At 39.5% G+C, this 27,797-nt stretch overlaps 1 protein-coding gene across 2 annotated transcripts in view; it reads left to right on the top strand.

Annotated features, from left to right (window-relative positions):
* The window catches only part of RPS6KC1 (ribosomal protein S6 kinase C1), an 84,554-nt gene that overhangs the window by 14,048 nt on the left and 42,709 nt on the right, over positions 1–27,797 (top strand). For both annotated transcript variants that reach the window (XM_031595690.2, XM_090135056.1), the window contains 5 exons: positions 1,471–1,586; positions 4,311–4,404; positions 7,730–7,789; positions 8,596–8,958; positions 23,066–23,184. In XM_031595690.2, coding sequence (XP_031451550.1) covers positions 1,471–1,586; positions 4,311–4,404; positions 7,730–7,789; positions 8,596–8,958; positions 23,066–23,184 — 752 coding nt within the window. The remainder of the gene's footprint in view (positions 1–1,470; positions 1,587–4,310; positions 4,405–7,729; positions 7,790–8,595; positions 8,959–23,065; positions 23,185–27,797) is intronic.

Genomic DNA, 27,797 nt, shown 5'->3' with positions numbered 1-27,797 from the left:
TGAAGTTTGATGAGCAGTTTGATATGGCCTGATTTCAGCACTGCCACTGAATGTGGTAGCATTGCCTTTGCCTTCTTTCTGCTTACTTGTTGCCCACTCTTTTGTATGTCTGCTAATGTTTGTACAGCTGAATGGCCAGAGTGAACAAATCATGGGGCTGATCCAGCTGAAAATTAGCCCAGCAATGACTTTTCTTTCTTTTCATGGAAAAAATAATCCCCAAAAAGCTGTGTTTGTGATCTTCTGAGTATGTACATGTCTTTCTAGTTTTATTTTCTTTTTTCTGTTACCACATGGGCAGGAGCTATTTACTTGAAGAATTTCTGGAAAGAGTCCTGCTTTGATATTTTCTTCTGGGATTTTTTTTTTTTGCTTGTTCTGAGTATAAATGAATTTTGCTTCTGTATTCAATGCATCTTTTGTCCTCTTCAAAGGTTAATGCCACAGAGCTGTTATAGGTGGCTCTTATTTTTATGGTCATGCTGTTATAGCAATACTATTTCTTGAACTTGTCTTCCCAGTCCTTTTTTTCCCCTCTGTATAGCTGTTTCAACTATCTTTTCTATTCTCCTCCAATTATTACTGTTCACCTCTGCCCTTTTCCTTTTGTAAACTTATAACTATTTCAACAACAAAGTGATGTTGATATGAAAAGCTAAAAGAAGTTGTGTGCAATTGTGAAGAATGTGGATTTAAGGTAGTAATGCAAGGGCCCTTTCTCCTGAGAAGCAAATCTCTGAGGTGAGCTGTGGGATTGGTTTTAAACATTTTTTTTTTTTCTAATTGGAACGTCTTGGGTGCTGGGAAGGGAAAAAGGAAAGGATTGTACATTTTGGTAAACGAGCTGCCTCCCAGCTCTGATTACCTCTTGAGTCCAGGGGAGATGAGGCCCTGTCTGCATGGAGCTGCTTCAGTGCCTGGTAACTCCCTGTCTCACTGAGATTTGTCTCCATAAATAGCACCTTGGAATCACTTATCTGTTTGGGGGCTTTTAGCAATATTTCTGCTTTCTGCTCATGTCATGCATCGTTCTTGAGAACACGTGAAGAATGCTCAGCTCCTTACAGGATTTGGGCTGTAATCAAGGCTGACACTGACTGGCATATTGTCAAATTGCGCACGTATCATTTACTGTTAGACAACACTGGACATCCGTTAGTGTCTCTTGGCTAATGAAGAGTGTTGCCTCACATATTCTTACGATGAGAGTGTGAAAGATTCTTGTCGTAGCTGCCAGCTTTCATCATGCTAGTGGATTGCAGAAGGTGGTACTCTAGGGATAATTGAGAATAGGAAGATTGAAGATTTGCTGTGTTCTTCTGAAGCACTGGAATAACTTCCATAGGCTCAGGGCATTGTCTCTGGAACATTGCTTTTTTTTTTTTAATATTTATTTACTCTGTGGTGGTTATTATTGCAGAATAAATGTCTAGTTATTTCTAAAACTGTCAATCCACGTATCTGTTCCAGGGCGATTTGATGAAACCGTGATTGAAGAAAGAAGGCAATGTGCTGAAGACCTGTTGCAGTTTTCTGCTAATATCCCTGCTCTCTATAACAGCAAACAGCTTGAAGAGTTTTTTAAGGTTTGTTAGTATTTGCAAGAGTATTTTCCTTATTGATAGGAATAAAGTGTACTGCTGATTCTGCTTTGTTTATAAGCAATAGAATGCCAACCAGCTGGTCTGACTTGCTTTCTGAAGCAACTGGCAGTTTTCCATTCACTCTCAAAATGTAGCTTTGAGGAAAAAACCAAAAAGGTGTATCACACCTCTAAGGTGGGAAGGTCTACAGGAACTTTAGTTGAAGGGATTTGGAATTTTTGCTTACCGAAGCAAAACCAGTGATGTTAAATCTGGATGATGTGGGGAAGCAATAAAAATTCTACCATCAAACTAGAAGAATGAAGACTTAGAAAACTCTTTTCTTGTCCTGTTCTGGGTTCAGTTCCATGAAAACAAATTTGGCATGTAACTAGTTAAATATGCTACTTGCACAGTGTTATGAGAACCACTCACCAGAATACAGTTTAGGACAGTAAGTTGAGACTTCCTTTTTATTACATCTAAGGCAGTTCACTTTCAATAGTTTCTTCAAACCTCTTTATTTTCAGTACTTAGCTAATTACAATATTTCACAGGTAGATAAGCATAAATTTACTTGCAAACATGATAATAACTCCCTGAAATTAAGGGAGTTACTCATTTGGTTTAGATCGGTTCACAAGCATATTCACATGTTTAGTGTCTTTAAATGATACATGCAAAAGCAAGATTACAGCAAGACTTACAAATTACGACTCACTTTCATGGTACAGTTATTGCATAATAAAGATAGTATTCATTAAGCATTGGAAGTAATGGTAAATAGGAGAATGAATTTAAATATTTTTCAGTTTATTTCCATTTACACTTCTTAAAATTTATTTTTAAATACTTCCGTGCTTTTGGATACTTGTTCAGAACTGTTTTCATCTTTTGCTTAACAAAAGTATTGGTTTTAGCCTTCCAGTGAACGTTTTCTGACTTTATAAGGCAATGAACAAACCTAGAATGGCATTCATTTTTATGGGAGTAAATATGTCTACAAGGAGATTTATGCAAGTGTAACAGCCTGAGCTCACACTAGCTGATGCTATGTTATGTTTTTCTGTAAGAAAGCCTCATGTTTTGATCAGTCACTGGCTCAGAGTCCTTCTGCTCCACCTGTGAGTGGTTTTGTTGCTTGTCAGATTTCTGTGCATATAGTCATGGAGAAGTAGAGTTGGTTAGTGAAGTCTTAGAAAGAACTGAGAGGGGTGCTGTGTCTATCTACGTACTACTGACTCCAGAAAAACAGATTACCTATGTGGAAATGTGCTGGAATAGTTCAAGACAGATTAGAAATGCCTTTGGATGTGGTGCGTTTTCTAATAAAGTTACATGGAAGGGATGAACTTGAAATGCAAAGCAGAAAATTAAAAAAACAGAGACAAAGTGACACCCTCAACGCACAAAGCAACAGCAAAAAAAAAAAGAAAAGCTGTTTCCTCATGCAATTAACTGTTTCTTCTGATACTTTACCTATAGTGCTTTCCAGGCTTAGCAGGATATAACACTGTCCTTACATGCTGGCCCTGGCCTTATCTTCTTTTGTCCTAAACTCAGGATACTGGATCCTGGTTAGGCTATTAATCTGATCCACAGACACTTCTGTGTGAGGGCCCTGCTGACCTAGGGAATACCATGAAATGACACAGACTCAAACCACAAGAGAGCTAGAGCATCACTGTTCTCTCCATGTAAAACTCTAGACTTTGCAGGTAGACCTGCTGCAGCCTGTGTGGTTCAGACTTGTGTTACTCACCGCAGAAGCTGAAGTTGATACCTAAGTGGTCTGTGGCAAGCAACCATGGCCTGAGCAAAAACCTTTGTTTTGCTTTTGTTCTTTAGAGGGAGTGCATTGTGAATTTTCATAGAATCATAGAATTTCCAAGGTTGGAGAAGATCTCCAAGATCATGAAGTCCAACTGTCCACCTGCCACCAATATTTCCCCACTAAACTGTGTTCCTTATTATAATATCTAAATGTTTCTTGAACACCTTCAGGAATGGTGTCTCAACCACCTCACTGGGCAGCCTGTTCCAGCACCTGAACACTCTTTCAGAGAAGTTTTTCCTAATTTTATATTGTGCAATGTATGAAGTTTAGCTAGAGGGATTTGATCAGGCTTTCTGTCTCTCATCTGTAGTGGAAATGGTAAGTCAGGGCTTGAAATAGTGATTGAGCACCTGGTGGAAGGCAGGGCCAACCCAGGAGAGCTCAGGTGCATGGAGTGCACCTGGGTGACTGCAAGGGGTAGAACTGTGATCCACCCCTTTCCAGATCTCATTTTAGGGTTGGCAGTGGAGGCAAGGGTATCTTGCAGGAGATCCTTGTGTACCTGAGGTCTCCTGAAGGTAAGCAGCTTCTTTCCTTTGTTTCTGTGTCCATGGCTGCTGCATTTGAGCATATCCTCACTTGCTTCAGCATGGGGCTTTGCTACTACACTGTCATTGCTGTGCTTTGCTTTCCATTGTGTTACAGTGTTATACCTGTTGAAGTCTGTGAGAAATTATACCAGCTGTTTTACACAGTTGTTGAATAGGTTAAAATGATACTCAGATTAAACCTCAAGCTAATTTTGCAGGTATGTATAGATTGATTAAGTGCATTAACTGAAAGGCTGCGGAACGCTTACTGGTTAGAAAAGTTAATTTTGAATATCAGTGCTATATAATGAGACTTTCCATAGAGCTCAACAACTAAGTAATTTCTTTCCCTCTCTTCAGGGTGGAGAGGTACACGATGGATCTGAACTGATCGGTCCTGTTGAGCCTCTGTCTGACTCCCTGACTGACAACCTATCTGACTGCAGCTCTGAAGGTTTGCTTCCTTCTGTCATGTGGCCTTATACCTTAATCTCTTTTAAAAGAGCATGTAAATGACAAGTGCTGCATTTGTACATTGGTATCTAGTTTCTGTTTGCTTGATATGACAGATAAGTTGAAACTGGGATTTTAAAAAAAAAAGTGCAGCTCAGCAGAACTCTGTCTGCTCTACTAGAAGTTTGCTTCTAACAGGCCATTTTCTGGGAGTTTGTCCAGTCCACTTTAAATGTCCTTGTGCTCTGTTGTTCAAAAAGAACTTCTTCAGGTATCACTGGGAACTGACCTCTCTGCTGTAAATGTATGCAATCCCACCTGATTCCAAAAGGTTGGGTAAGCGGTCTAGTAGCATTCATGATGAATTGTCTTAAGTTTCTGGTGGTAAAAATTTGCAGGGAACTTTAAAATCATTTTGAGATTGATCAATAAATACAAAGGTAACTTTGAATTTGCCTAGAGCATGAAAAATAGGTCTAAGATTTGAGCTGCTGTATTCATTTCGAGGGTTCTTATTCAGCTGTTTGTGCCCTGGATGCCACCAGGCTTTAACTGCTCATTAGAATCCAGAAGATATACTTAAAAATTGTGCTCGCAGTTTCTTGTGTATGAAACCTAATGTTGGCAAATAGGATTTGTTAAAGAGAGTAACAGCATATAAGTATGTATTATTATAACAGATATACTTACATTTTTAAGTAATACATGTAATACTTCATATATTAAGTATACTAATGTCTTGCGACTCATATTTTCTTAAGTTTGAAACCAAATGTTGGCAAATGGGATATGGGAGAGAAAGTAACAGCTGTCTTTAAGGCCTCTAGATGGCAGTGGCAATACTCGGCTCTGAGTCCTCTCCCTGTTTGCATATAATTCTTCTAGTCTGATTATCATAGCTAACTGGGACTAGTTAGTTCTCTGTTTTTGTGGGCTGACACAGCCTCCCCATGAGCACTGTTCCTCCAAACTGTCCTACTGAGAAGGAGCTTGTGTTTGCTTAACAGAAGTTGGTGTTTGCTAATAAGGGTCTGATGTGTTTTCTCAGTTTTGCCTATTCTTTTAAGACAAAGTTCACTCTGCAGAATGCATGCATATTAATGGTAGAAGAAGCAAACTGATGGGCTTTTTTTTTTTTGAGCAATAAATGAACAATAAATGTCCTGCTTCTCTAGCAGTTTTGACAATTCATGCTTTAAATGCTTCTACAAGGATCTCTGTGCTTTTCAAGAGGGTGGATCTCAGAGCATCACTAAGTACTTACTAATCTTGCTGACTGTCACTCATCTTCCTCTCTGGATATGTGGGATAATGTTCATCTGTCGAACCCCCCTCTCCAAAATTTTTTCTATAGGAATTGCCACATTGTTTAGATAAATCCCCTTGGAAAATCATCTTTTTTTTCCCCTTTTTTTCCTTCCTTCTGGTTTTACCATGTTCATGCTTTCTTTCCAGAAATAAGCAGATGCAGTTCAGACTTTTCCTACCTCTCATGCTGGTTGGAAGCCCTATGATTGCGATTTGTGTGGTGATGGACCTGGGCTTTATACCACACCCCTAAGCAAAGTTATTATCTCAGGCTCTGTGTCCTGCTAGCTGTGTTCATGCAGCTTCTGATCAAATTGGCTGCAGGAGACAGCTGTGTTTGAAATATGCTGTGTAGGTGTATCTTGTATCCGTGTAGGTGTATATAGTCTGGGAGACCAGTGCACCCTTTCCACAAAATGGCCTGATAGTGATAGGGCAAGGGGTAATGGTTTTAAGCTAATAGGGGGTACATTTAAATTAGGTAGTAGGAGGAAATTCTTTACTCACAGAGTGGTGAGGTGTTGGAATAGCTTGCCCAGAGAGGCTGTGGATGCTCCATCCCTTGGAGGCATTCAAGGTGTTAGATGGAGTTTTGAGCAACATAGTCTAGTGGGAGTGGTCCCTGTTCGTGGCTGGGGGTTGGAACTGGATGGCCTTTAAGGCTGTCTTTTCCATTCATTCATTCTGTCTGTACCCTTTGTCCATCAGTCAGCTCTGCTTGCATATGCAGATTCCCTAACTTGTGATTTTTTTTTTTACTGAAGAAAAACATTTGGCACCTCTGAATGTTATTTCATAAATTTAGTCATGAACAGCCAAATTTAAATTTGTTATCTCTAACTTGGGCAGATGATACCTAATCACTCATATCCTAATGAATCTTCTGTCTTTCTCCGACTGGTCTGTTGTGAAGTTGCCTTCTTTATGTATTCATAAAACTACAGTTTTCTTCTCAGTGTAAACACTGCTATATTTTCTTCCCCTAAAAAGATCCGGAGGAGTGTGCACTGGAGTGTGTATTCTCCAGTAGTCTTGTGTCACTGAATATCACCATGGCTTGATTTTAGACCAAGTAATGACTGGTAATCTGTTCTTCTTCCTGTCTTTTTTTTTCCTCTCACTCAGGTTGAATGATTTGCTAACTCTGGGGAAGCAACATTTCTACAGTGCTTAGCAAATATGTGTGTGCTTTCTCTCTACTCTTCCATAAATTGTAAAACCCCCTGCCTCCCCTTCCCCCCCAAACTCTAGAGTTGCAAAATCAAAATGAAAGTTTGAGCTAGTTTGAGCCTTTGAGTCACCTCCTTGCTGCTACACATTCTTTTTGAAGAAGTCAGAATACTTTTCCTGATAATGTGCATAAACTCTTGACTCTGTTGATAATACAGAAGAAAACAAGACAGCCGGTTTTAGCTCAAAATTGACTTTTGTTGCTTGTACAAACAGCTAAATGCCTTGACCTTCTTGCTTATTTTATTGCTTCAGTGGGTACGTGTGCCAAGGTGATAAAACAAACTGCTACGTGATATCCAGGTGGCACTGCCAAATTCATTGCTTGCTCCATATGTCTCATGCAGAGTACTATTCTGGAATGACATTTTTTGAGACTGAAACCTGGCATTTTTGTCTTAGTTTGTAGATGTAGGTCCCAGCTTTGAAGACTCTTCTGTTATAAGTCTTGTTAACTGTAAATCATTGGAATGATGAGGGATTAAAGTCCTACTATTGTTGAAATTAGGTGAGTTGGAGTGCTGAGATTTGAGTTAGCCATCCTAAGCAAATGCCTGTGTTCTGATTTTAACCTTGGCGGCAGCTAGAAATGGCAAGTCTAACTTTGCTGTCAGTTTTAATGGTGTGTTACCAAATGGGTATCTCTGATAGCCAGTTCAGGAGCAGTTTCACAATATATACTTTTACCTGCAGCAGGGTCCTATCTTTCTTTTTTGATGACAAGTGAACATCTAATCTGTCATGCAAAAGGGTATCAGAACCATTTTTATCATTCTTGTCTTTTTCAGTTCGGAAAGACTTAAGTGGACTTGATGATGTGACACTTACAAGCCAGTCGGAATGTGGAGGTGAGCTCTACAGTTGTTTCAATTACTTTTGTGGAATTTGAATTACTGAAGAGTCATAATTATGGATGGACACCTTATGTGGATGATGATTCGTACAGAATGGTGTACATGTAAAATATCTTTGCCACTTATTCCCAAATAGCTCTTCAAGGTTTCTGTAGTTTGAAATTACTGAAGATCAGTTTGGAGTAAGTGTGTATGCTTGTGGCAGATGTAAAATAAAATATGCTAGCTGTGAAATTCCTGTGAAAGAGGTGTAAGCTAATCTATTTTTTACCACATCTTAACAATGAAAGAATAGTATATATGGTAGTCATGAATTAGAGTGCTGCGTGATGCAGAAGCTGCCAAACTCTGTGAACTCTGTGAAAAGTCCTAATTGAATGATTTTGGGATGTTTCATCTTACTGTTTCAAAACAGTATATACAGAGATCTTACAACAATGATCTAGCTTCTGCTGTTCTAACAGCACTCACACAGGGAGGTTTAGTTTCCTAGGGCCCAGCAGCAAGCAGGCTTTGAAGGTTAAAGTTGGGTGTTAGATGTTTGTCTCTTCATTCCCAGTATTAAAATGAAGAATTGCTCTGCAGAGTTTGTAGCTAACTTTAAAAAAAAAAAAAAAAAAAAAAAGCATTTCTCTGGTTACTCAAAAGCCATTTTTAAGTTGGAAAATTTTTGTGCGCAAAGTCTTAGGAAGTTGGAAAGGTGAAAAGAAAGCTAAAATATTTGGATGTGATAAAGAATGTTGAATGTTCCTGTGCTGTATAATGTAGAGTAACAAATGTCTGTCTTAACATGCTTTCAGGCTTCTCCAGTGATAGCGACCTGATCTCTTTGACAGTTGATGTAGACTCTCTTGCTGAATTAGATGATGGAATGGCATCCAACCACAGCTCTCCCAGTAGAGCTGTTGGCCTTTGCCTTACTTCTGAGCCCCCAGTACAAAGCATTGTGGCATCTAACCAGGAGTGGAGCAAACCTGAAGGAGAGAGGGAGAGCTATGGTCTGTTTTCTGGAAGCTTAAAACCCAAGCCTGGCAAACAAGATTACTTAGAGAAAGCAGGCGAGTTGATAAAGCTGGCCTTGAAAAAGGAGGAAGAAGAAGACTATGAAGCTGCTTTCAGCTTTTATAGAAAGGGTGTTGATTTGCTTCTGGAAGGTGTTCAAGGTATGGATCTTCCCATATTGTTTGTTTTACCTTTGGTTATGTGTATTTGATTATGGCATTTCCTTAGTTACATCTGCTTATTGTGTTGCAAGGAGGTGATATGAAATGCAGAAAAGTGTGTGTCTGGCTTTCATCTACTTGATAGCTGTTGTGCTTGCAAGACAGAGAGAAATCTTTCTATTCAAGACTTGAATAATAAGTTAGGGTCTAATCTTCCAAGAGCCAAATATCTCCTACTCAAAATTGCAGTACAACCTCTGACTTGCAGGTAAGTAGCGAAGTGCTCCACTTTTGTCTCTTTCCTTTTTATTACCTAGGCATTAATTAATATGTGGCACTTGCAGCACTGTTGAAACATTATTTAATTTACATGGTTAAGTGAGGATTAATTATCCCCACTTTACACATGGGGAGAGGCAGACTCAGGTTAACTTTTCAATCACAACAAGATTAGAAGTATTCTTGGCTCACAGCCTCCTGCTTCTTTCATTTAACTGTTCTCCTTTTTCTAGCTAGAAGATTCATAAAAATTTATATGCTTATGCTGCTGAAGGAGGACAGGATTTTTTTCAGAAGACCTAGATGCATCAGTATATCTGCAAAAGCCACTGTTAACTGATGAAGTGCAACTCTGTGTAAACTTCTGTAGAGTCTCCTTGCACCCTGTCAGTCAAGAGACAGTTTTATCCCTTTCCATCTCTAGTTCTTGAGAATCTAGAGGGATAACCTCATGTATTTGCATTTTGTTCAACAACAGAATAAAATGACCACAGGAAGAGATCTGTTGTTTCCTGGAGTGGATTCAAGGTCTGTGTATTGTGCTTCTGTTTGACACAGATCAAATGAATGAGATTAAAATTGTGGCATTGTTTAGCAGCATACACACATGAATATTCTACTACTCCAGAGCTGAACTTAAATGCTAATGTACCAAAGAATGTACAAGTAGAATCCTGTTCTCCATCTCAGTACAGAGCTCAGCAGTGGCCTAAGCCCTGTGAACAGTCGTAGGAATGGAACTTAACCTACTGAGCTGCTTTAATGGGGGCTAGCAGAAAATAATGGATAAGTTAATGATGAAGGCTAGAGGTGTGCACTTTATATAAAATGTCCGTTAACTTTCTGGCAAAAGTGAATCCACCTCTTTTTTATTTTTTTATTTTTTTTATTTTTGCTGTCCCAGTGGTGTCAGTAGGGCTGCTGCTTTGTTGCTTGCTGTGGCTTGTGCATGTAATCAAAATGCCTTTCCTTGGCAGTAGAAATGTGTACAGACTGCTTCTAAGTAGACATTTCTTTCTCTGTCGCTCTGCATGAGTGTGGAGATGGGAGGTTGATGGTCATCCTCTGCTGGGCGCTTAGCTTACATTTGTATGAATCCAGCTCATCTTGTGTTCTCTTCTGAGCTTAAAAAGTCTGCTTAAGCATCAGTGAAGACAGTTTAAAAAAAAACCCCACACAAAAAACTAAAATAACAGAAAAGCCCAATCTAGGAGTTAGCTCTTGTACGCTTAATGTGAGGGTGGTATGTTTAACACTGATTTGTGAATATTCACTGTATGTTGCAATAAAAAACTCTCATTCCCATCATTTCAGCAATACTGGTTATGTAGTTCGTTTGGATAATAATGTGCCTGTTTCTAAGGTGAGGGTGGTGCACCTGTTGCCAGATGCCTCTTGTCTTTTGCCATTTAATATCTTTATTCTTTTCTGTCTAAATTAGCCTATGTATTTTCTGAAAGTGAAACATAGCATTCATACATACTTACACACCAATCTAAAGTGACTGTACCCTTCAATACAGACATGTATTGTCTGCAAATGCAGCCTTTCTTTAGAATGAACTGGAGGTGGCTTTTGCATTTAAAATGGCAGTACATACTTTTGCCACATGGTGGCACCAAGGAAATAGAAATTGATACTTATAATTGGAAAATGTAACTAATGTGCCAGAGGAAAAAAGAACCATCATTCATCCCTTATGTTTGAAACTTCTCTGAGAATTACTGTGGAAGTGAAATGCCTCCATGCGCTGATTAGGCATATCTAAAAGATAAAAATCTCTCTGTTGCCAGCCACTCCTTTAGGCTTGGCACAAGAAGTTCTTACTTCTTAAGTCTACGTCTTCCAAATCACGTATGAGTAAGTTTATTACTGTGAGTTTACAGACTTATTGTTTAGTTAGGAATAGCAGGCTTCCATAAAAGCAGCTGGGGCAGCTGGTCTGTCACACTCCCAATGACTTCAGCTCTCTGAGTTGGTGTACTTCTACAGGGTGAGACGAGGTATTGCATAGGCTTACACCAAGGAAGTTTCCATCTTGAGTTCATTTTCAACTATCTATACTCTCAGAAGCATAGTGCTGTCACTTATACTGTGCATGCTCTATGTGCATTTTCCTCTGCTAGTCCCTTGTGGACTTTTAGTACGGAATCCTTCCATGTCCTGTTTTACAGTCCTGCTGCAAGATTGGATGTGTGTCACTTGGGAAATGAAGGCTGTGTATGCTCTGAGAGGCTGTAGTGTAACTTGGTCTCTGGACATCTGCCCTACAAATGTCTTGGGCCTGGTTCTGCTCCGTATACGTATTCAATGCTAAACATATTTGCCATTGGGAAGGAGAACAAATTCCTGGAATGGCAGTCTGAGGGCTCTGCTGCCCCTGACCTACCTGCACCTCTTGTAACTTCCCATTTCATTGCTGCCAGAGCTCCCTCACGTTCACACAGAGGGAATGACTGCCATCATTTTCTTTTTCCTTGAAATACACAGATTCTGATCCCCTCTTGTGTTTTCTGGGATCTGCTGTATGCAGGATTTTGGCACTTTCACAAAGCAGGTCTGTAAATGTTGTGTAGGCTGGTTGAGCCTACTTCTCCAGAAACTGAAACCTTCAGAAATTCAAGCTGGGAGCGAGCACTCCTGACTTGCTTGAGAATTTCGAATTTTCATCCTTTTTAACCATGCTAGAAAATAAATACATTAATTGATAAAAACTTTGGTTCACAGTTACAGCTGCTCATTTGTTTTGTTAGCATGTCAGAGCACTTTGAGGTCAATGCATTGCTTCAGGCCCAGTGATGGAAAAAATGCACTTATTGATTGCAAGCCACCGACTTCTAGGCTGGAAGTCAACTGTGTTTTATACAAAGTTAGTGCTTTCCTGACTTCGATGCAGAAAGTAATTTATGTTAGGAAAAAATTGGTTAGGGGACTGAAATTATGGAAGAGGATTTTTGGAGTAAAGAAGAGAGTCCTGCTCCTTCTGGTGTGAATTGCTCCTCTTCAACTCCTACCATTCTCTAGTTGTATCCATTATGGATCTTGGCTGTAAAAACATAGTTAATGCTGTTTCATGTTGCTGCATTTCAATCACTTCAAGCACGTGATGGAGCAAGAGCAGCCACAGCAATATAGTTGTATTGTGTAGAAAAGTACAAACTGTGTTCCCTGTGGCTTAGAAAACAAACGTGCCCATTCCTAGACTGTTACATATGAGGCTCTTTGTTACATATTAACATCTGAAGGTGTATGATCCGTTTGCTTTGTCATGGATCTGGGGTGGTTGTGTTCCTGTGTGTAGCAGCTGTGGCTAAGCACAGTTAATAGTTATTTACTGTATGAGGCTGGTTCAGCCAGGCAGTGTAGACCTCGTTGCATGAAGTGCATGGTACGTAAGTCAGCTTTGCAGCCACAAGTATGTTTCCCAGGTATTTGTGTTTTGTGCTGGTTATCTACAGCTTCTAGATAAGCTGTTGGTGTCTTTGAAAGCAGGCTGTGAATGTCGATTTCTCACAGCTCCGTGCTATTTTCATGTTTATCCAGTAAACAGAGCTGGAACAAAATTACACAAATTATTGGAACCTTGATACAATGACTTTGACTTTTAACCCAGAAATGCATATACAGTGAAATACTGGGAATACTTTAGACAACTAGGTGATATTTCTGGATATACTGAAAACAAACTGACTTGTTTCTAATTACTGGAATTATGATGGACTATGATCTGAGCTTGTGATGAAGCCAGGAATGCAAACAGGAGCATGACTGACAGAATGCCAGAGAGACGGTGCTTTGTGAAAAGAGGAGAAAAGCCGTGGCTGTTCCATGAGCATGCTTCTGGCTTCCAGATTAAAAAGAACCTTTGCTTGTTTGTTGAATAATACTTACGAAACCAGCTTCTGTACAAAGCAGTAGCTATGTTAAAGGAATATAGATTGTAAAGTCTTATGAGTAGTATTTCTTGTTGAGAGTGACAATCTCTATGCAGTTTTTGAGCTAGGCAGTGATTGTGCCAGATGAGAGCGTTTTTGAGGAAACAATAGACCTGTTTTCTAAGAGGTGTCAGGGTGGGTTTGTTGACATAGGGCAAATACAAATGAGGATCCTTGCATTCCAATTGCAGGACTATTTATGCTAATGTTATATATTTGAGATCTTGTTGAAGAGATGAGGAACAGTTAATTTTTGCAAGACAGAGCCCTGGAGGTGACCGCCCATCAGGACACCTTGGGCTGTGAGATGAAAGAGATGATGATGTCTGCAGGGAAAGAGAGTTGTGCCAGGGAAGGTTAATGGCAGCATTACTAGCAGAATTGGGGTTGCTGGGTTTTCCAGCCAGTCTCAGACCTCTGTGCTCAGATGGTGCATCGTGACTGTCTCCTTATTCCTTGTTGTAACTTCCACTGAGCTTGGAGCCAGTCAAGATAGGAAGTTCCTGCCCTAGGTCCTTCCAGAGGAACTCAAAAGCCATTATATCCTAGTAGACTAGGAGGATGCTATAGGACCATTTGGATTTGGCTTTCTAAGCAGCTGTGCAAAGTGTTATCTCTTGACATTACAGCTCTTCTTCTAAAACAGGCTAGTTGTTTTAGTAGTACTTGTCTGCTGATAAACAGCTGGATTAAGAAGGAATATTGAAAATACTGTGGTTTGCTTAAAAAAATCATCTAATTCCAGTGTGCTTTCAGTGATGCTGAAATTCTTGCTAATATGGGCCATGAGCTATTCATAACTGAAATGTGCTGACTTCCAAGCCTGTTGCAGACCATATAGAGCCTCAGAGAAGATTAGTGCCACAGGATTTGTAACTGCAGGGCAGATGTTGGATAGATCACCCTGAGTGAAGTCATTCTGTATGCACACATACTGGGTTTAGACACACCATCACGGCTAAGCAGTAAAATATGGCATCTGCTAGTAAAGTATGGTGCAGTCTAGTATGTAAATACAACCAGATTCAGCTGTGTAAAGGAATACTCAAGGCAAGGTTCCATTTTAAACTTCAAGACTTCCTTGCACAAAATGCTGAGAAAGATCTGGGGTTTACCTTCTGCAGGTTGATACTCGTACAATAAATGTATGGGTAAATTGTGGTGCCAACTAAGCCAATGTATAGGGTATGTTGCAGAGGTGACACTGAATGCGGTTCCATAGCATTTGATTGTAATGGAGTGAATAAATGTGTGGCAAGGTGGAACATAAGCATCTGTACTTTCTTCCCTCTTTCGGAGGGCTTGGTGTTGATCCAGGGATTTCTGAGTTTGTCCTCATGGCAGTTCCTCACCAGCTTGCTGATCATGCCCAGCGTCTCTAATAGATCTCCTTGCCTGCCTGCACAACCTTTTGTCTGGGCTGTTAGGCAGCATTTAGCTGCAGCAGTGTGTGTTAATCTTTTGCTTCTGCTCTGTGGTGTTTTTAACCTCCTATCGGAAGACCCCTTAGTGGTTGCCATGCTTCTTCTAGGTGATGTAAACACATGACCTAGGTGGTGGTACTTTTGTCTAGGTGAGAAAACTAACTGAAGTCTCTGACTGCAGAATTAAATGCCTCAGGCCGTGTAGGTGAATTAAGGGTCAATTCTTTTAGCTAAGAAAGAAGAGCACAGAGAAGTTTGAAAGTCTTTTCCTCTCATTCATGATGGTGGTCTGTGTAAATTCTTTCACTGCTGTGGCTTTTGGAGTGCTTTTCTATTTCTGTGGCCCATGTGTTAGAGGAGCTGCTATTGTCACCATTTTGTTTCCTTCTGTGCTAGGATGCCATTGCTTATCCTTCTGTCTTACAGAAGTCGTGGGTTTATTTTCCTTTTTCCTGTGTAGTTTTACAGGAAAGTGTTCAAGGTTATTTCTCATGTTGTGAGGTCTTACTTTGGTGAAATGCCTTGCAGCTGAAGACTGAAAGTTTTAGCAGATGGATGAGAAATTAATCTTTTCTTCCCTGTAGCACTGTATGACCATTCCTTTTAGTTTTTTTTTCCAGTTAGTCACACATGCATGAGGAAAGCTACCATATTGTGTGTTTAACATGAGGTTGTATGAATAAACAGATGTTTGTTGGTTAGTATTTCTGGAAAGCTACTTTTTTATGATGTTGAGTGTCACTGTCTCCTGGTGACTGGTCATTCAAACACATTTTGTCCACACCATTATTCTGTGTAATCTTAACTTTTGCACATGTGCCAGTATTTTCTTTCCAGGGAAATATTTACCTAAATATTCATACCACTAGCTTGCAACCTTATATTTGTGACAGCAAATGGAATTCGTAACCTTGCAGGGAGTGATGATCTGTGTTTTGAGCAATGTACAATAAAGAAAATGCACAAAATATACAGTGCATACCAGAAAATTGGAAGAAGAATTCTTACATGCTTACTCACTGTCACACAGTTGTGCTTTAGCTTGTGAGATTTTAAGGGACAGTAGAGTACTCTCTGGTGCCTTCAGGAAGGAGGTCTGAGAAATATGGTGCATCCTAACCTCTTTTAGGAGAAAAAAAATCACTTCAAACTGTTTTTACCATAATAGGCTTAACTTTGATTTTATTTATTTTTTAATATTTACTGCCTTTTTTTCAGCAGTGGAATTTAGCCACCACCCCAAAGATAATCACCATGAATTTAATATATAGCATACTGGAGATGAGGAGCCAGTGGGCTTATTTTGCAAGTCCGAATTGCCACCTGCTGCTAAATTCTATAGCATCTTTCCTTGATGCTGAGGTGCCCGTCTACTCCAGCACCTGTCACATTTCACTTAAGTAATTGTTTGAAAATTAAAGGTTACCCACTTTCCTGTGAAAGTTTGGAGACTTGTTCCTAAATCCACAGCTCTTCCCATTCCTGAAATAAATGTTGAGGTTATAAAAGTGTGTCCAAAGTGGTCACAAATCTGTGCTGGATTATGACTTGCATTGTCACTTACAGTGGGCCTGAGCTTTTGTTTGGCTAATATGGACAAAGGAGTCGGCTTCACATGATGTAAGAAGTGTTTGCCCTAAGAAGAACAGAGGTCCTCTTGAACCAATTAGGCAAAAATAACAGCTGGGCTACCCACTAATAAGGAAGGTGCTGCTAAACCTCTTTTCATTGTGAGAAGAAATAAATCTTTTAAGGCTTACTCCCTTGCATTTTTATAGAGAGCAATTCTTTGAAAAATTCAGCGATCCAGCTGGGTGATATGTGCAGGAAGACTGTGAAGAAGATAAAGAAACTTTTAAAAATAAAAAATGGTATTATAGCTATTAGATTTGGCAATTATAAATGTTTCATTGAAGATTTCAGTATTTAGAGAAAGTTTTACCGTTTAAATTGTTAAGTACATCGAGTTTGGGGTTAGCACAACAGGCAGTCTCCCACAAGTTCCTTGTAGCCTGCAAGAGGACATTCCTTCCTGGAGCAAATCGCTTCTGATACCCTCTTAAACAAAGGCAGCCCACATGTATTTTTAGTAAGTCTGAGAAAAAAGCAGGAAGATTTGGAATATGGAGGTTACAAAGGATCGGGACAAGTGATAACTTTGTACCTCTTCTGTGGAAATATGCACATCCTGGTCAAGCAGCTGGCTAGGTAGGGAACTCACTGTTTGGGCTTGGAGTGGTTTGGAGGAGGTCAGATATGACGGAAGGAATATCTGGATTTCCTAGGTGGGTAATATATACTGATTTAGTAGATGTGTGATATAGTATACATTAAGGGCAAGTAATGTGCAGTGCTATTTCTGTTTGTTACCATCCTGTAAGATAAGCATCCATCCCGGATCTGTGGAGAAGACTAGTTGAAGGACCAGAGCAAGTTTGAAGGCACTTCTATGCATCCATAATGTGCTCTGTTGGTACCCTAGATTAGCTGGGGGGAAAAAGGGACAGATTTCTCCATGGTCCTAATCGTAGGATCATTTGAGTTGGAAGGGACTTTTAGAGGCCATCCAGACTGACCCCCCTGCAAAGAACAGGGATAACTGCAGCTCAATCAGGTGTTCAGAGCCCCCCAGCCTGACCGCGAATGTCTCCAGGGAGGGGGCACCACCTCTTGGTATCTCCCAGATATTTTCATTTTTCACTTTGTATTTACAAGGTATAACCCCCTCTCCATAGCTTTTTTTTTTCCTGACCCTGAACATAAGGCATTTACCTATATGATAATATCATTGAAGATCTGATACCTGAGAAAAACAGCTAGCTCACCTTAACACCCAAAGCTTCACCATTAAATTAGCCGATCATTCAGAGGTACTTACTCTTCTGAGCAAGAAAGCTGCTTGTAATATTGCTGGCTTCCCAGATGCTACCGCAGGGTGCATATTTGGTGGAAATGTTGCTTCTCTGTATTTTGCATTCAGATCAATGGGCTATAGGAAAACAAGCCTGCAAGTCACAGATGAACTCGGTGGCACAGTTATTCTGATATTTGTGGTTTTCCTCTATCAAACCCTCAAGATCATTTGAATGTTGTTAGGAACGTCTGTTTTTGTAAATATATTATAGCTGAGCTGTCCTTAGAAATAAAAATTAAAGAACAAATTTTAATTCGTTGGCTGCTGTCCTAATGTCCTGGCTACTGTTAGTTTGGTCAGCGGGTGGCCCGGTCAGCCTTTCCAAAGCCAATTTTCATTTTAAGATATTTTTATTTCTTTGAAATAGGCAAAGCCTTTGGAAAATGAGGGAGCAGCCTGCTCGCGCTTGTGTAGATGAAGGCTTATATGTGCAACAAAGTAGCTGTAGAGTTTTTATATTCTGTTTGCAGTAATAGTAAACAGAGCATCTAAAATAACCACTTGCACATTGCAACAAACACATCATCATTTGCTTAAAAAGAGTTATAATTACAGTTGACGAAGCATGGACACCATAAAAAATGCATTAGTTTGGCTTGACACATTAATTACCTGTTTTTGCAGATGTTTTTATATATTGTTGTGTGAACAGTTTACAAAATAATTACAGGAAAGTCATATGGAAAATAAACTAAGTGGGTGGTTTCTCGCCTTAATATTTTCATTCATGTGAATCTGTGTGAGGCACAGCTGCTCTGCAGCAAATGCAGAGGGAGAGAGAGGGAGAGAGATGAGGAATCTTGAGGGGGTTTTTATTCAGGTCTCTGTGATCAGCATCGCTACACTTTATATTGTGCTTTAGCAGTGTAGTTTTTAAACATGTAAAATGACATTGCTGATTTAATCCCAGTGATCAGGAGCGGGGAAAAGCTTTGATCCTGATCAGATGAAACATAAATCTTCTAGTATCTAGGAAAATAAATGAAAAATCAATATTATTTTAAGCAGGATGATCTTTTATGAGCAGTTGTAAAGATTCATCAAAGGCTTTGACACAGTTTAAACATTTCCTGTTTGCTGCCATTTAAAGAAAAACGCCTTTCAAGTTATAAATTGTAATTAAAGAGAGATACCTCTTTAGATTATTGCAGGCTAACCACAGAATGAAAATAGGAACTCAGTGTGTTCATGCAGTGATAAAATCAAAAGATCTTCACTAGAAATAAATGCGTTGATTCTTTGAAGAACACGCACTCGTTTCACTTTAAAAAATATTATAACAAAATGCAATATTGCCATTTTGAAAAAATATGCAGTCTCTCACAGCTGAAGCATCTATCAGAAACAGATTTTTTTCTACCACTGTGTTCTAATGCTTTATTTAAGTGAAGCATTTGATAACTTGAGATTTGTCATAAATGGTAAAGATTATTTTTAGTTTAATGAGATTTTTATTATTAGTCATCACCCTGTGCTAAGACTTTTAAAGTAATATTTCCTCTACTCCTGTAGAATTTATATCCTCTGTTTCGTTACAGATTTCCATGAAGCGCTGACTGGCTAAATGGGAAATTACATTAGAATATGGTTTTTCTTTTTTTCCTTTTCATTTGCTTTGTTAAACTAATGCAAATAAAAATCCTATTCCTGTGAATTCAATTCCTCAAGTCGCACTCAAACATACACCTTATTACAGGATTCTTGGGGATGGAACTGATAATGATCTTGATCATGAATAAGATTACAAGAACTTGTTGAGTTTGTGAATCTGCACCCTCTTTAATGGCTGAAGATTTTAATGACTGAACAGTTTGTGAATGTTTTTTAACAAATTGCTCAGGAAGGAAAACTAGAAGGAAAACTGAAATTAATGTCTTGTGAAAGTAGGGAGAACAAAGACAGCTCTAAGGGGACAGCCTATCTTGTTTGCGTTAATTACTGTAAAATTACTGAAGCATTGAAAAAAGGCAATAAACATCCAAACTAAATACACATAACTAACAATTAAGCAGTAAGCTTGACTTTTATGATAGCCTTAGACACTAGCCTAGCAGTTTTCTACCAGTTTGTTTGAAGAAAATGCTGGCTGAAGAGTTTAATGTTGCAGTGTGGATGATTTGTTTTCCCTGTGCAACTACCACTTTTGTGTGCCTTTGAGAATGTTGATGATCACCAGTGATCATTACAAAGTTTTATGGTGCTCTAAGATTAAAGATGAACACAGCAGTGTTGGTCATATTTCAAGAAATTGCAACACATTTATTTAAAAGCAAACAAAACCCTGTGTGTCTATTCCATGCTGATACAGCCAATCTCAAGCTCAAACAATTGAATTTTATTTTTTCTTCTACATGAGAATAATACTGTTAGTCTCGTCCAAGGGAATTTCACTAGAAGAGTACTACCCAGTAGAGACTGATCTAAGAGGAGCTGCCCCTGAGTTTACCCTCTCTTTAGAATGAGAGGAGTTAACTCAGAAATTTGTGCATATCCATAACATTGTAACCTAAAAGTGTGCTGAATTTCTGACTGTCCGGCTTCCTCCTAAACCACGTGCAGTCCAAGATATTTATGGAGAAGAGCTTTGTATCTCTATCCAAGGAGTTAACAATCACTTTTCCACCCTGCTGGGAGATGGATAATAATAGTTACAATAGATCACTTTCAGTAGAGCTTGGAGTAGAACACGAGTCTCTTCTGCTCTGTTCTTGATGGAGTCTGTGTGGCAGTTCTGTGCATTTAGGTAGTTGGTAGTCATGATACAAAGTGAGGGGGAATCTTTAATTTAACAAGGTCAAAATGACTGGTAGAACAAAAACAATGTGATAAAGACCCCTCTGCCTTGTTCACTCTCTTGGTCCAAGGGTTATTTAAAGCAAGAGTGATGATTCCATCTGGAGTACAGTATTCAGCTTTGTGGCCCCCAACACAAGGAACTGTTACAGTGGGTCCAGAGGAGGCCATGAAGATGATCAGAGGCCTGGAGCACCTCTCCTATGGTGTCGGGCTGGGAGATCTGTGATTGTTCAGACTGAAAAATAGAAGCCTCTGGGTTGACCTTATAGCAACCTTTCAGTACCTGTGGGGAAGATGAGGAACTCTTTATCAAAGAATGAGGGGTAATGTCTTTAAACTCAAAGAGGATAGATTTATATGAGAAATAAAGAGGAAATTCTATACTCAGAGGGAGGTGAGGCAGTGAAACAGGTTGCCCAGAGAAGATGTGGATGTCCCATCACTGGAGATATTCAAAGCCAGGTTGGATGGGGCCTTGGGCACCCCAGTCCAGTGAGAGGTGACCGTATCCATTGCAGGGGGATTGGAACTGGATAGACTTTTTAAGGTCCCTTTCAGGCCAAACCATTCTGTGATTTGTTTCTTCTTGTATAGGGCAGAGGGAAAATAACTTAGAGCTTCTATAGTAGAGAAATTTCCCATGAATTTTCTAAAGAAACCTGCTAATTAGCTTTTCATTTTTCTCTCCGATCTTGAAAATGTTTTGAGAAATATGAGCAGTAAGACAACTTTCTCATCCTTCCTTATTAAGGAGTCCGATGTTAAAGCTAACCAGGTCTGTCCAACTGAAAGATCAGAGTGACTCCTGCTGCCCTGACCTGCTGGAGATCAGTGTAGGCAGCTCAGCTCTCCTTTGGGTCCTGCTAGTTGTGCTGCAAATTTCTGAGAGGCTTATGCATGTGGCTGCATACTCTGTAGGCACACGGCTGGCCACAAACAGATGGGCACAGGCAGAGGACGTTGCCTTTGTAGGCACCTACATAACCACAGACAAAGTATGCAGCTGAATTTTTTTTTTGAACTATTGCTGTTCTGGGAAAGACTGGGTCTAGGCCCATTGTCTGACTTTCAGAAGACTTGTCTGCTACTCTTGTATGAAGGTTGGTATTGCATCATACGCACAGAGAGCAATGAGCTCACACATGCAGAAAATGAGGAAGAATAGAGTTGAGTGAGAAGGTAAGACGAACAGTGATGACCAGGTACAGGATCTTAGTCAGACAGTTATGCTGACCAACAGCCTACTTACACACAATCAACTGATGTAATTCCCATCCCTATTTTCTCACACTTGTCCCCTGGGACCTTACCTTGTCCCTCACCTTTAATCCTGGCCCTAAACATCTCACGATGATGTTTAAACCTTCCCACAATCTGTCCTATAAAGCATTCCATATGAAGTTTTGTGTACAAGCTTTTACTCAGTAAGTTCTTCCTTGGTTTCCCTCAGACATCCTGTAATAATTTTGCTTTTTTTTTTTTTTTATGAGACTTGTTCTTAATAACCCACAATAATCTGGTTCCTTTCTTATCAGTCACCAAGTTTCTGGTTGAACTTCTTCAAGGTTACACTTGGTGGGCATGTCAAATGGCCCATTGATCTCTTTCTTATGAGTTCTAGTCTTTGTTATTCTCTGCTATCTGCTGTCAGGGTTTGGTGTTTGCATGTTTAATTTATTACCTCTCCTGTTCCTTGCCTTGTCTTTTATCTTGAGTAGCTGTTAGATAACCTTGCAGTTCCTTGCCCCGTTTGAGAATCAGTTGGTGAAAGGTGCTGACTTGCACCTGGTGATTCTGAAGCCTTCTGTAGCCAAGGCCGTGTTTATGCAAGTCTTGGGCAGCATCATTTGTGACTGGAAGCAACTGTCATGGCCAAATGAAATTTTTGCTGTTACTCTGAGAAATTTCAGGACAGGCCTTTCAGTATTTCAGCAGCCACACTATTTTCGTTTTTCTGCTATAGCAATTATGGTGCTCAGTCTTTTTCTCTTTGGTTGGTAGTTGGCTTCTTTTTTTTCTTTGGTAAAAATAGAGTCTCTTGTAGCAATACACTGCTTGTGATGAGAGTGCCTGAACATAAGGATTTAGAGTGAACACAGATTTTTTGCAGTACCACAGGACTATCAACTCTTGCAAGAGTTTGGATAGACTAGGCCTAACACAATGAATATTCAGCCATCTAGAAATTGAAATAGTTGATATGAGTGGTTTTTCCTTTCTTACTGCATCACCCCCAAGTCAACAGCAAAGGAATAGCAAGCATCAGAATGTTGTGAGCAGGAGTTGTTGACGTCTCTCATGTTGTCATTTGACTATTGATAGCATTTCTGTATTCCCTTTATACTTAAGGAATCCTATGTTAGAAACATAGGGGGGAAAAACAGCTCCAAAAATTTCTCTATTGTTTCTATGTAAGGTCTTATCTTGTTTTCTGTAATTGAGATTTTGGGGGGTACAGTGTTCACACTGGCGGCTTGTTTCAGTTCAAGTTACAATAGGAACATCTGCCAGATCACGGAAAAACAGGTAAAAATTTTTATTCATCTTAGTCTATTACAAGGTTTAATTTAATTTTATTTTTTTTGGGTGGAACTCTGATATCATAGTACTTGCATTTTATGAGATGCTTATTTGTAGTTTTGATTATTAATAACCCAAAGTAAATAAAAAAGGTAGAATCAAAACAGTCATGTGCTTTGATTACTTAGCACCTCTCTCTGTGTAGAAAAAATAACCCTACTTTTTTTTTTTCCTTTGAGGTGAATCAAGTCCAACTCGTCGAGAAGCAGTGAAAAGGAAGACTGCGGAATACCTCATGAGAGCTGAAAAGATTTCCAGTCTCTACCATAAATCCTCTGAAGATGCATCTGTTTCTATGGTAGGGTTTATTTTTTGTTATTATTATTTTTTAAAATTTGGTATAATTAAATTGTTCTGTCTCATAGTAAAGCATATTCAAGCTTGAGGATCAAAAACTTTGGAATTTATCTCAGGAGGCCTAAGGAGTATTTTGGTATTACATTTCTATTAAGTTGCTCTTATTTTCCTATTCTTTTTGGTTTCATTTCATTAGAGACCATGCTTGATTTAGCACGCTTTTCTTCTGCTCCACAGTTGATGAGGTGGACATTTTGATCATGCTAAAGAATTTCTAGTTAAAACAAAAAAAAAACCAAAAATCCAGAAGCCACCAGTAGAACATTTTTTTTGACTTTTCAATGAAAATATTACTCACTCCTGGATGGAGCAGAAAGTCTCTTGGTTTCTTTAGCCTAGCATATATAGATGTATCACAACTGAGTTAAGCTTGTGGAGCGGGGAGGGGTGGGGAATGGTTAGAAATAAATACTTAATTGAGCTAAGGTTCTTTTTGGTTTCTTTAAATGTCTCTCCTGGTTATGCTTGAGTGATCAGTAGATTCTTTATTGGTGTGGAGTTTCAGGACTGTCTTAAGCAGAAACACCCTTATCTGTACTTGTGCAAAAGATAAACAAAGCTTGTTCCAAGACGCCCTCAATAAATTTCTACTTTGCCCTTCCCCAACCATTTCCATCAGGACTTATCTATTCTTACTTTAGATCTTTACTGCACTCATGTGAAACTGCATGTAGGTGACTGCTCTATTGTAAATATAAAATTTACCAACTTCCCATCTCTTTGTGTGTGTATCAGTTAAGGGCAAAAAGCACAGAGATTATTGCTCCTTAGGTTGCACAGATCCAAAAATGCTGTAAGGAGATTACAGCTACCTAAATGTGAAGTGTTATAAAAATCGTACTGCATAATAAGTAAATTAAAAAAGCAAAACCAGTGATTTTTAAAGGTAACTTTTTCTGTGTTGAGAGCCCTCAAGTACATTTTTTTGAGAATGTTCCAAATGAGATATATTTTGTGAGATTTGGAGTCTTGCTGCTGCTGTGAATTGTACTTTGAACAATTTAGTATTTTGGACTGATATGAACTCCTACTAGGTAGTCTTTCTTTGGGTCAGGTGCCCCTGAAAGTGGGGAAGAATCTGTATTGAATGGAAATCTCAGTATGTTTGGAAACCACAGAACAAGGAAAAGAAAACCAAGAACAACCTATTTTTACCCTTTTATAAGTTTAAAAACTAATTGCAGTTGGAAAGGAGGAAGAAATAGGTTGCGTTTTTTATGAGGGCTTGAGAAATATTTCCTCTTTTGCTGTACTGAGTAAGGCAAATGTCTTCTTTGTAGATCCAAAGAAAGTTGAACTAATTGGACTAAGACAAAAGGAAAAAAAAGAAAGTAATGAGACTAGAAATTCAGACTTCTTGAAACTCCAAATTGACAAAATAGGGCAAATCTGAATGTTCTGCTCTCCTTTTTACAATAAAATATGTTTTTCTAGGCTGTGGCTTTGTCTTCCCTATGGCACTGTTTTCCCTTTGTATTTTAGTTCCATTTATTTCCTACTCTTTATAACATGGAAGCCTGACTTTTGTCTTAGAATTTTAGTAATTTTCTGGCATCAAGTGCAGACAGTGCTTTTGGGTCACGATGGTTGTGGTGGAGAATAGCTTGTCTCTGAGTTTATAGCTGAAAATTTGTTGGAAGAAGGACTTGCCTAAATTGTTTTAAAGGTGAGGAATTGGCATGTTCTTTACTCTGGCTTTCAGGACAGGAAAGGATCTTACAAAAAGAAGAAAGTGACTCCCTGTATGGTGTTTGCAGATCAGACCTGAATTCTTTCACCTTAATTACTACTTAATTACTTATTTACTACTTATCCTTTTTAGTCCCCAAGATAGATTTGTGTGTGTGTGTGTGTGTGTGTGTATTATTCCATCCCATGCAGGCAGTGATAAAGTGTACTGAAATTACCTGCATCTGTTTATGGGGTGATTTGTGGGAGACGTTCACTGGTGGAAACATGCAGATATTTTGCATGTGTCCCCTATAGAAATTAAGTCTATAGTTTTGAAGATTAGTGTGCGCGTTCCTTATAACTAGTTAGCTTCTGAACTGCTGTAAGCATGGCTTTGGTCAAGTCTGGGGCAAGGCTAGTCTGTTACTGATAGCATCCCCTACTGTTGTAAGTCCTGCAGACTGATCCCATCTCTTGTTCAAATACTGGTGCTTGGACAGGATACGTAGGCAAATATTTAAATAAGACTGTACAAATCTTTTTTTGCCCACATGGGTCAGCAAAAAGGTCTCTCATCTCTTCGTCCTTGCTAGAGTGATGCTAAAATGTTTACAAGGAACCATTGCTTTAGTACATGTATGATGCTTTTACTAGAAGCATGGTCAAGTGTTGTCACACTTCCAGGTGTAATAGACTCCTGGAATTGCCTGTGCCTGTATGATGGGCAGGATGCATTTCTGGCAAGGAAAACATGATTCAGTGCAGGGAACTTCATGGAATATGAAAGCGCTGAAACTTTCAGCACATTGGAGGAAGAGGCTTGGTTAGATAGCTGGAGTAAATATTTCAGTGTTTCTATTCACCACCTGATGTTAAAAGGCAGAACTACTTTGTCACTCATGACGAGCGTAGGTCTTGTGTTCCTGTTGCGCCCTTATAAGGAACAGGGTGAGCAGCTTCAAAACCAGGCTTATCTGGCCTTCGTAGATGTGACATTTTGCTTCTTTCTCATCCACCAGGCCAGAGAAATGTCCAGCAAGGGAAGAGGTAAGCTCTGAAGTGTGGGTTTAGTATTTGTCTTGCACGTCTCTGCTCCTCATGACTCCCCAAATCTGTCAGGCTTATGCTGAGCCACATGAAGCAGCCTTAAAAGGCTGTGTATTACAAATGTAACCCAAGTCAAGTATTTACCATCTGAACTCTTGAGGCAGAGGGACTTCTCTTGGGGCCCTGTGCAGAAGGAAGCAAGCTATTCTTCTAGGCCTGAAATGCCATGCTTTTGCCTCACTGAAGACCAGATTTCTCTAGAGGCAATAGCCTGGTGTTTCGAAACTGCAAAGAAAAAGATTCTTTGATGCCATGGAAACCAAACAAAGAATGATAATAGTTTGCTACTTCTCTTGCCTCAGCAAAAAGCCATCAGTGTAGCCTCAAGGATAGCATCCTTAGCAACCACCCTGCTGCTGGCAAGTCTAAGTGGTGAAGAGAGAAACACAAGAGGACGTGTTTGAAGAACTCTTGGCACTGTTGAAAAAGGTTACAAACAGAGGGCTTAAGGATGGATAGAGGATTTCTTAAGGCTGAGAAGCAGCACAGGGAACAGATGCAACTGTGACTGACCATGAACTGGGAACTTATTTGACAAGGTATGGTAAACATTGAGAAAAGCCTTGCTGTGATCTGTTGGAGTGGGAGATACGGAGGGACCTTCTGAAGAAGATTGTAAACAGGCATGCAGACCTTATGGAAAAACATGCTTCAGCAAACACTTTCCTGCTCTTCCTCAGTACAGCATGGCAGGCTCGAGAGCCTTCTTGACAATAAATACTCAAGAATGCTGGCAGCAGCAGGCCATTTTGCAGGTTCTCAAGCTTTGCTTTTCACTTTTGCCTACTTATGAGTAGCAGGCTTTGAGGGAGTCACCTCCAAGCCTGAGTGAGAGAGATAGCCTGCCGCAGCAGCCTTTGAATTGCATTGGGCTGACCAATAGAAAGCTTCAGCCTAGCATAGCTGTCGACTGGGAGGCCCAGCACAAATATACATACAGGCCATGGTCTGTTTTAACTCTGATGGTATTTTTATAATGCATATCTTCACTCTTTGAAACTATTTCTAGTTCCACTTACGCCATTTATTTTATATTTGGATTGTCTCTTTTTGCACCTTTACAAACGCTGTTGTCCTCTAAAATGTCAGATATTTTAAATATTCAGAGCAGTTTAGTATTGTATATTACAGGCAAACTCAATGCCTAAACAGAAAAAATAATCTCCGTTCTTTGCAGTTATTTCATAAGATATTGTACTTCCTAAATTTCTCATTCAGTGTGCATAAAAACTGCAGAAAGTGTAAAGAAAACACACTACTTTAGTTTTACGTGTTGCAAGTTTAACATAAAATAGAAATTCAGTCTCTAGGTTTTCCAGATCATTCTGCATTCCAGTCAGCTGTTGATTCTAGATGTACATGACCCCAGCTGTGTCTCAGCTTCATGGAAGATGCAGTTTCAAATTGGTGGTCACTGGGGACCTTCTGAAGCACACCTTAACCTAGTCTCTGTACAGATGCATGCAGAGATGCAGCATGTTTTTTGCTTGGTGCAGATTTCTTATTGGATACCTTATTGGACAAGGAGAGCTGGAAACTGTTTCACAACCATCATGTGAAGCTTTGCATCTCAGGCCAACAGAATCTGCTTCAAAATGAAGAATCTCTTTGCTGAAGTGAGGGTTTTGGCCGTGCTAAGAAGGGTGATGACTGAAGTCATCAAACACTTACCTCTGCATGGTGAGGGAAGATCTAATTTTGATATGCAGCTCGTAGCTGAGCTCTGCACTGATGTTTCTGAAAGTGCTCTTTTTTAATCCTGAAATTCTGTGAAGA

This window comes from Phasianus colchicus, chromosome 2 (assembly GCF_987193195.1).
Source record: "Phasianus colchicus chromosome 2, bPhaCol1.hap1.1, whole genome shotgun sequence".
NCBI classification, from domain to species: domain Eukaryota; kingdom Metazoa; phylum Chordata; class Aves; order Galliformes; family Phasianidae; genus Phasianus; species Phasianus colchicus.
This window is presented reverse-complemented; position numbering and strand designations above follow the sequence as displayed.